The 9,589-nt window shown below is 39.8% G+C and overlaps 1 protein-coding gene across 1 annotated transcript in view; it reads left to right on the top strand.

Moving 5' to 3' along the window:
- LOC120565430 (macrophage mannose receptor 1-like) overlaps positions 1-9,589 on the top strand; it is a 26,882-nt gene extending 17,293 nt beyond the window's left edge. Inside the window, exons 3-6 of the mRNA XM_039811238.1 lie at positions 2,973-3,013; positions 7,583-7,966; positions 8,424-8,777; positions 9,070-9,589. Of these exons, the coding sequence (XP_039667172.1) occupies positions 2,980-3,013; positions 7,583-7,966; positions 8,424-8,777; positions 9,070-9,437 (1,140 nt within the window). The 5' untranslated portion in view covers positions 2,973-2,979 and the 3' untranslated portion in view covers positions 9,438-9,589. The remainder of the gene's footprint in view (positions 1-2,972; positions 3,014-7,582; positions 7,967-8,423; positions 8,778-9,069) is intronic.

The raw sequence follows: 9,589 nt of genomic DNA, 5'->3' as shown, positions 1-9,589 counted from the left end.
ACCTTATGTAAAAATTGGTATGCTATACAATCTATATTTTTTCCTTAAATAAACTGTTGAGTAGTGTCAAGTCACTCAAATTGTTCAAACTGTAAAGATGAGAACGTTTGTAATTTCTGTATTGGTGTTTGATGCTAGTGTTTTTACCTTCAGTGTGTTCTGAGTGACAGTGTGTGTGTGTGTGTGTGTGTGTGTGTGTGTGTGTGGTATCTCAGTGTGTGTGTGTGTGTGTGTGTGTGTGTGTGTGTGTTATCTCAGTGAGGCCTGTGCATACTGTTTGAGACGTGGTGAAGGTTGTGTTTTTTTGAATGAGTTTTGCAGGTGATGTGAACTGTTTAGCTCAGGTGACTGTAGGTAGTGCAGACTGTAGTTAGAGTTTTGCACATGTGACTCCAGTTGTGCCCACTGTCGTTGTAGCCAACGAAAAAACTGTAATTTACTGTTCACGGTCAAATTTGACGGACAGTTTTAACTGCCTTAATTTTAACATAAATACCAATAAAAATGACAAAACGTATTTTTAATAGAACATTTATTGTAAAAAGAACCTTATTAGAACATTAACATCTACAACGTGTGTGGGTGTGTGTGTTTTTGTGTGTGCATGCATGCATGTCTGTGCGAACATTGGTGGTTCACATACACAGGTGGCAACATGACAACATAAACTGACATGAACTTTGTGTGTGTGTGTAGGTGTGAGTGTGTGTGTGTGTGTGTGTGTGTGTGTGTGAGTGGGTGTACATGTGTGTGTGTGTGTGTGTGTATGTGTTTCTGTGTGTGTGTGCATGCATGCATGTGTGTGCAAACAGAACAGAACAGTGTTAGATGGTTTTTGTTGATTTCTTCTGAACATACTGAGAAATCCAGAGAGAGTTGTGTGGAGCTGATCGTCTTAATTAGCTTTGTAGCAACTCATTTCAAAACACTGCCATTCAAAATGACACTACATGAGCTAATTGGCCAATATATGGGCCACCTGGCTAAAAACATCAATGGTTCATTGTTACCACTTTAATCAGGAAGTAAGCACTATGATGCCTCTTTTTTTCTATATATTTTATCTGCAATTTTCTTGTTTTGTGAACAATCTGAAGAATTTCCTACAATTTCAAATATTTTAGCATTATGACAAAGCACACTAAAGATGAGAATTCTTTTCATTATGCCCAACAGTGTGTAGTTGGTTAGACCAAAATCTGGTAATATGAATGAAGAGTGTGCCATGTGGTGCAAAAGTTTGATTTTGATAATGCTATATGTAGTTTTGGTCGCAGTGCTTCATTTTGCAGGACATATGAGGTATTTTGCAGTTTGGGTGGGTGGTTTTGTGAATTGTGTTAAGTATTTTGATAAAAACCAGCCTAGTTTGCAAAATTGTGTTTTAGCAATTGGAAAAAACTGAATTCAATTTTATAGCATGTAAAGAAAGATTGATAATAGAATATTGAAAAATGTAGGAAAAATATGTGAGAAAAATGTCGAAAAAGCGACTAAAGTGTGAAAAAAACATGACCAAAACGTAATAAAAAAAAAAGAATTTGACCTAGAAAATCAAAAAGTTGCAACATGGTCGACGGTGAAGACAGATATATACATATATGTTTTTTAAAGATTATCTTTTGGGGGGCTTTTCCCTGTATTAAGTAGTGACAGTGGATATACATGAAAGGGGAGAGAGATGGGGGGCAAAGGGCAAAGGGCAGCAGGTCGGATTCGAACCCGCACCGCTGCAAAGGACTCAGCCTACATGGGGCGCACGCTCTTACTGGGTGAGTAAGAATATTCAAATAACAGCCAGAGTTTAATTATTAACAGGATTAATAAAGTGTTGAGAGCAGTCTCATTCAGGCACAGAAAGGGAGAAGCATCAGAGCAGAGAGAAGCTGTGGACATTCACAAGATGTAAGATATAAACTATATAAGTTATATAAGTTATAAACTATATAAGTTATAAACTATATAAGTTATATAAGTTATAAACTATATAAGTTATTAACTCGGCTGTTTGATTTCACATTTTTATGTCTGTGTGGATTTGCAGAAGAGGGATTGTATTCAACGTAATACTGCATGTGTAAAATCTGATTTATATAATAATAAGGTTTCCAGTTTTCCTTCAAACTCTTTTTGTTTATTTCTCAATATTTAATATTTCTTCTGTGATACATCCGGGATCCTCAAACGTATCACTCAAAGATCTCCATCTAAAAAAATATACGCTCTAACAAAAATCTGAGTATTAACAGTTGGATGTATGTACTTTTATTTTTTGATAATTTTTTTGAGCCATTTGGGTTTGGTTATTGTGATTTCGGGGCTGTTTCATGTCAAACCCACCAGACTTCATGTAAATAATCAGTACTTTAATAATTGTAAAAATTACTTCATTCAAAGTGGACAGAAACTAAATAAAACTACCAAAAGCCGTCTTGGTTCATCTTTCCACTGTTCCAACAATCACCACTCTGGTTTGGTTGGAATAAACCCTTAATAAAATAAAACCCTTCCCCTCTCCTGACGGCTAAACTCACTCCGCCAACATATTAATATAATTTTCATATTATTACTTGAACATGATGTCACAAAGTCCAACAGGAAACCTAAAAATGCAAATGTCACAGTTCACTGTGACATTTGCACTGTTGACTTGTGTGTTTGTCTGTGTGTGTCTGTTTGTGTGTGTATGTGTCTGTGTCTCTGTGTAGGTGTGTGTGTGTGTGTCTGTGTGTGTGTGTGTGTGTGTGTGTGTGTGTGTGTGTCTCTGTGTGTTTGCTCTGTATGTGTGTGTGTGTGTGTGTGTGTGTGTGTGTGTGTGTGTGTGTGTGTGGGTGTGTGTTTGTGTGTGTCTGTGTATGTGTGTGTGTTGTAACTTCAATAAATTCAACATCCTTTCCAAAAGTCAGTGAGTAATGGTGTAAAATAATCCTGATTTCATACCAAAAATAACTGTGTTTATTACCATCTAACAGGGAGAAGATGCAGTGGAGTCTGTTAGTGTTCATTGTGATGGGTAAGTGGATCATCTGGACAGCTCACTCCTCATCAACACCAAGTCACACTTCAGTTAAGAATATGGTTTGATTTAAACTGTAATTTCGTTATTTTTAGGTGGCTGTAATGTAACCCTACAGGACAAATATTCAGCAGCAGTTAGTGACCACTAAAAGTTCTGTTGTTGCCGCTGACAGACTAAGATTATTAATTCTAAGTGTCTGACAACATTATGGGATGGATCCCTACAGAGATAGACCTTTTAGTTAAAGAGTAAGATCCTTTTAGTTTAACATGAAACAGCCCCGAAATCACCATCACCAAACTCCACCAGACTCCATGTAAATAATCAGGACTTTTAGCGTGTATAGAGCCAGCATATCTCCACCAGACTCCATGTAAATAATCAGGACTTTTAGCGTGTATAGAGCCAGCATATCTCCACCAGACTCCATGTAAATAATCAGGACTTTTAGCATGTATAGAGCCAGCATATCTCCACCAGACTCCATGTAAATAATCAGGACTTTTAGCGTGTATAGAGCCAGCATATCTCCACCAGACTCCATGTAAATAATCAGGACTTTTAGCGTGTATAGAGCCAGCATATCTCCACCAGACTCCATGTAAATAATCAGGACTTTTAGCGTGTATAGAGCCAGCATATCTCCACCAGACTCCATGTAAATAATCAGGACTTTTAGCGTGTATTGAGCCAGCATGTTTTAACATGTAAATCTGTAAACTATGTGTTTATTTCAACCAAAACTAGAGTTGTGATGGTTGGAAAAGTGGAAAGAAGACCCAAAACGGCTTTTCATAGTTATATTTTGTTTCTGTCGTCTTTGAATGAAGTGTATTTTACGATGCTTAAATTACTGATTATTTACATGGAGTCTGGTGGGATTAGCGAACGCAATTTCGCGGATATTTTCATGTTTAAAAAAAGGATCTTACTCTTTAACTAAAAGGTCTATCTCTGTAGGGATCCTTTCCATAATGTTGTCAGACACTTAGAATAATAATCCGAGTCTGTCAGCGGCAACAACAGAACTTTTAGTGGACGAGTATGTTTTTTAATCTTATCTTGACTAAAATATAACATCACCTCATACAGAAGTTTCCAGGCAATGATACAGATGTGACACGTTGATATTTTAATATTCAAATGACGACAACGAAATGACAGCCAGAGTTTAATTATTACCAGGATCATTAAAGTGTAGCCAGCAGTCTCCGTGGGCACAGAAAGGGAGAACCATCAGAGCAGAGAGAAGCTGTGGACATTCACAAGATGTAAGTTATAAACTATATAAGTTATATAAGTTATTAACTCGGCTGTTTGATTTCACATTTTAATGTCTGTGTGGATTTGCAGAAGAGGGATTGTATTCAACGTAATACTGCATGTAAAATCTGATTTATACAATGATAAAGTTTCCAGTTCTCCTTCAAATTTATTTTCTTTATTTCTCTGTGTTGTGTGTGTGTGTGTGTGTGTGTGTCTGTGTGTCTATGTGTCTGTGTGTCAGTGTTTGTATCACTCAAAGGTCTGCATCTAAAAAACCTATACGCTCTAACAAATATCTGAGTATTAACAGTTGTATGTCTGTACATTTATTTTTTGAGGCATTTTTAGGCCTTTATTTGACAGGACAGCTTAGACTTGAAAAAAAAAAGGGGGATGACATGCAGCAGGTGGGTTTGGTGATGGCGAGTTCGGGGCTGTTTCATGACAATCCCACCAGACTCTATGTAAATAATCAGGACTTTTATCATCATAAAACTTCATTCAAAGTGGACAGAAACTAAATAAAACTACCAAAAGCCGTCTTGGTTCATCTTCCCACTGTTCCAACAATCACCACTCTGGTTTGGTTGAAATAAACTCTTAATTCACCCATTTACATGTGGAGATATGCTGGCTCTATACACGCTAAAAGTCCTGATTATTTACATGGAGTCTGGTGGAGATATGCTGGCTCTATACACGCTAAAAGTCCTGATTATTTACATGGAGTCTGGTGGAGATATGCTGGCTCTATACACGCTAAAAGTCCTGATTATTTACATGGAGTCTGGTGGAGATATGCTGGCTCTATACACGCTAAAAGTCCTGATTATTTACATGGAGTCTGGTGGAGATATGCTGGTTACCGCTAAAAGTCCTGATTATTAACATGGAGTCTGGTGGAGATATGCTGGCTCTATACACGCTAAAAGTCCTGATTATTAACATGGAGTCTGGTGGAAATATGCTGGCTCTATACACGCTAAAAGTCCTGATTATTAACATGGAGTCTGGTGGAAATATGCTGGCTCTATACACGCTAAAAGTCCTGATTATTTACAGGAGTCTGGTGGAGATATGCTGGCTCTATACACGCTAAAAGTCCTGATTATTTACATGGAGTCTGGTGGAGATATGCTGGCTCTATACACGCTAAAAGTCCTGATTATTTACATGGAGTCTGGTGGATTTGGTGATGGTGATTTCGGGGCTGTTTCATGTTAAACTAAAAGGATCTTACTCTTTAACTAAAAGGTCTATCTCTGTAGGGATCCATCCCATAATGTTGTCAGACACAGTCAGTTAAATCTTTGATTTGCATCCTGATGGACGTGGTTATAAACTTTATCCCTAAACATAAAGACAGGCTCTTCTTCTGTTTGTTTCGCCCCCCCCCGCCCTCCCGACGGCTAAATTCACTCCGCCAACATATTAAAATTTTTTTCATATTATTACTTTAACAGGAATTCACAAAGTCCAACAGGAAACGCATGAATGCAAATGTCACAGTTCATCAAGGTTTTACACTGTTGACTTGTGTGTGTGTGTCTCTGTGTGTGTGTGTGTGTGTCTGTGTGTGTGTCTCTGTGTGTGAGTGTGTCTGTGTGTGTGTGTGTCTGTGTGTGTGTCTCTGTGTGTGAGTGTCTCTGTGTGTGAGTGTGTCTGTGTGTGTGTGTGTCTGTGTGTGTGTCTCTGTGTGTGAGTGTGTCTGTGTGTGTGTCTCTGTATGTGTGTGAGTGTGTGTGTGTGTGTGTGAGTGTGTGTCTCTGTGTATGTGTGTGTGTGTGTGTTGTAACTTTAATAAATGAAACATCTTTTCCAAAAGTCAGTGAGTAATGGTGTAAAATAATCCTGATTTCATACCAACAATAACTGTTTATTACCATCTAACAGGGAGAAGATGCAGTGGAGTCTGTTAGTGTTGATTGTGATGGGTAAGTGGATCATCTGGACAGATCACTCCTCATCAACTCCAAGTCACACTTCAACTAATAATATGGTTTGATTTAAACGGTAATTTCGTTATTTTTAGGTGGCTGTAATGTAACCCTACAGGACAAATATTCAGCAGCAGTTAGCCACCACTAAAAGTTCTGTTGTTGCCAGACTCCATGTAAATAATCAGGACTTTTAGCATGTATAGAGCCAGCATATCTCCACCAGACTCCTTTTAAATAATCAGGACTTTTAGCGTGTATAGAGCCAGCATATCTCCACCGGACCCCTTTTAAATAATCAGGACTTTTAGTGTGTATAGAGCCAGCATATCTCCACCCGACTCTCCTTTTAAATAATCAGGACTTTTAGCGTGTATAGAGCCAGCATATCTCCACCAGACTCCTTTTAAATAATCAGGACTTTTAGCGTATAAGAGCCAGCATATCTCCACCAGACTCCTTTTAAATAATCAGGACTTTTAGCATGTATAGAGCCAGCATATCTCCACCAGACTCCATGTAGATAATCAGGACTTTTAGCGTATATAAAGCCAGCATATCTCCACCAGACTCCTTTTAAATAATCAGGACTTTTAGCGCGTTATAGAGCCAGCATATCTCCACCAGACTCCATGTAAATAATCAGGACTTTTAGCGTGTATAGAGCCAGCATATCTCCACCAGACTCCATGTAAATAATCAGGACTTTTAGCGTGTATAGAGCCAGCATATCTCCACCAGACTCCATGTAAATAATCAGGACTTTTAGCGTGTATAGAGCCAGCATATCTCCACCAGACTCCTTGTAAATAATCAGGACTTTTAGCGTGTATAGAGCCAGCATATCTCCACCAGACTCCTTTTAAATAATCAGGACTTTTAGCGTGTATAGAGCCAGCATATCTCCACCAGACTCCATGTAAATAATCAGGACTTTTAGCATGTATAGAGCCAGCATATCTCCACCAGACTCCTTTTAAATAATCAGGACTTTTAGCGTGTATAGAGCCAGCATATCTCCACCAGACTCCATGTAAATAATCAGGACTTTTAGCGTGTATAGAGCCAGCATATCTCCACCAGACTCCATGTAAATAATCAGGACTTTTAGCGTGTATAGAGCCAGCATATCTCCACCAGACTCCATGTAAATAATCAGGACTTTTAGCGTGTATAGAGCCAGCATATCTGTTTTTTTAGGTTCATTTTGCGCCGGAATTGTCCTTTAACATGAGCCACTTAGACACAACAACATGGGAAAATAGAGTCCAGGTTTAAAAACAGAACAAAGTTACCTTTTAATGACCAGATGCTTGTCTAGCTCTCAGCTCCATCGCTGCAGTTTCTTCTCTGTTATCAGGTCAGTGTTCCTCCATTGGGGGTCAGCTGTATGACTACCACTTCATTGGAGAGGAGAAGACCTGGAAAGAAGCCCAGGAGTATTGCAGAAAGAACCACACTGACCTGGCCACAGTGGCTAACCAGGCAGACATGCAGAGACTCCTTAACTCCACGAATGCACGGTATCCAGACGGAGCCTGGATTGGGCTGCAAAACAACACACCAAACACCGTGTGGCGCTGGTCTCTGTCAGGGGTGGAGTTCAACAAGAATGAGAGTAAATGGTTTCCAGGACAGCCAAATAATTTCAACAATCAGGAGAACTGTGTGAGGATGAAGATGAAGGATGACAAATGGCATGATGACTCTTGTTCTGAAACCTATAAATTTATCTGCTATGACGGTGAGAATATGTGGGACATAGAGTCTGTTCTCCCCTAAAAAACTCCCCCCAGAAGTGGTTTGTTCCACCATCATTCTGACCTACATTTATGTTTGTAGTGGCGTCGCCCTCTTGTGGCCGTAGTAGTTCTGACTACCTCCCCCCCCCCTCTAATCTTACCCACACGAGAGTTCTCCATCCTCATATATGAACCAGAGACGGTAACGGTCGCAGTTTTAAACACGTCGTAAACGTTGTGAAGACGTGACTTCACTTCCTGAAGGTTACCATGTGACGCAGAACGTGACGTAACATAAATATAGGTCAGAATGATGCTGGAACGATCCACTTATGGGGGATTTTTTTTAGAGGGAGGAAAGTCTCTGAATTGATATCACACTATTGTATTGAAATAAGAATAATGTAGGATTTCATGAGACTAAATAAAAACCCCAAAGTTTGTCTGTGTGTTCCACAGAAGGCAAGAAATCTGACAAAACATTTTATATCAGTGACACTGGGATGAACTGGACAGAGGCTCAGAGATTCTGCAGAGAAAATTACACTGACCTGATCAGTGGAGTCAAACAGCTAGAAGACTTCAAGAGACAGCGCCAGAATGATTCAAACCAGCCCCAGAATGATACAGAACTCTGGATCGGCCTCAGAAACTGCTGGAGTTGGTCAGATGGGAGCAGTTTCTCTTTCAGATCCTGGGATGATGATGAACCTAAGAAAGAAGACCCTGAGAAGACATGTGCTATGACTACGTCAGATGGAAAATGGAGCTCCGATCACTGTAATGAAACCAAACCCTTCTTCTGCTACAACGGTGAGTTTAGCAGGTCTATCTAACGGTACTGTACATATACATCTGTAAATAAACTGTTCTCAGTTCTGCTAAAATACAACAAACTGCTTGTTAGATATAAAATAAATGTTACAGCTGTTATTTCAACTGTCCTGTGTTTGTCTCCATGAGTGGAGCATTTGCATCTCTGCCCATGATTGGCTAAGCCACTAATTGCCTCCGACACTAATTGGCACCGACACTAATTTGCTCTGCCCCTGGCTGACTCCGCCTCTGATTGGCTCTGTCCCTGATTCTCCTTCTCCCCTGACAGATTCAGTGATCCTGATCAACCAGAGCATGAACTGGGAGGACGCGTTATACTACTGCAGAACTAGCTATGGCGACCTTGTCTCCATCACCAACCTGGACGAGCAGCGCTGGGTCCAGGAGAGAGCCAAGATGGCCTCCACTCGCTACGTGTGGCTGGGTCTGCGCTACACCTGCACTCTGGACTTCTGGTTCTGGGTCAGTGACGAGACGGTCCGCTACAAGAACTGGGGGCCCAGCCAGCCTGAGGACGACTGCAACATGTCTGGAGCCATGGACCGAAATGGAACTTGGGTCAAATTGATCGACGATGACGATGACAACCAGCTTAACTTCATCTGTTCCAAGAACAAACCACCAAAATGTAACTAAGTACATTTACTCAAGTACTGTACTTCAGTAATACCGTTGTTGAGATTAAGTACTTCACTTAGATCTCAAAGTTAATATTTCAAGAAAAAAGTAATATAATAGTAATATTTTAAAGGAACACGCCGACTTATTGGGACTTAATCACAGCGTGT

The sequence above is a fragment of the Perca fluviatilis genome, chromosome 9, assembly GCF_010015445.1.
Source record: "Perca fluviatilis chromosome 9, GENO_Pfluv_1.0, whole genome shotgun sequence".
Taxonomy (NCBI): domain Eukaryota; kingdom Metazoa; phylum Chordata; class Actinopteri; order Perciformes; family Percidae; genus Perca; species Perca fluviatilis.
Note: the sequence above shows the minus strand (reverse complement) of the source record. Positions and strands in the feature narration are given on the sequence as shown.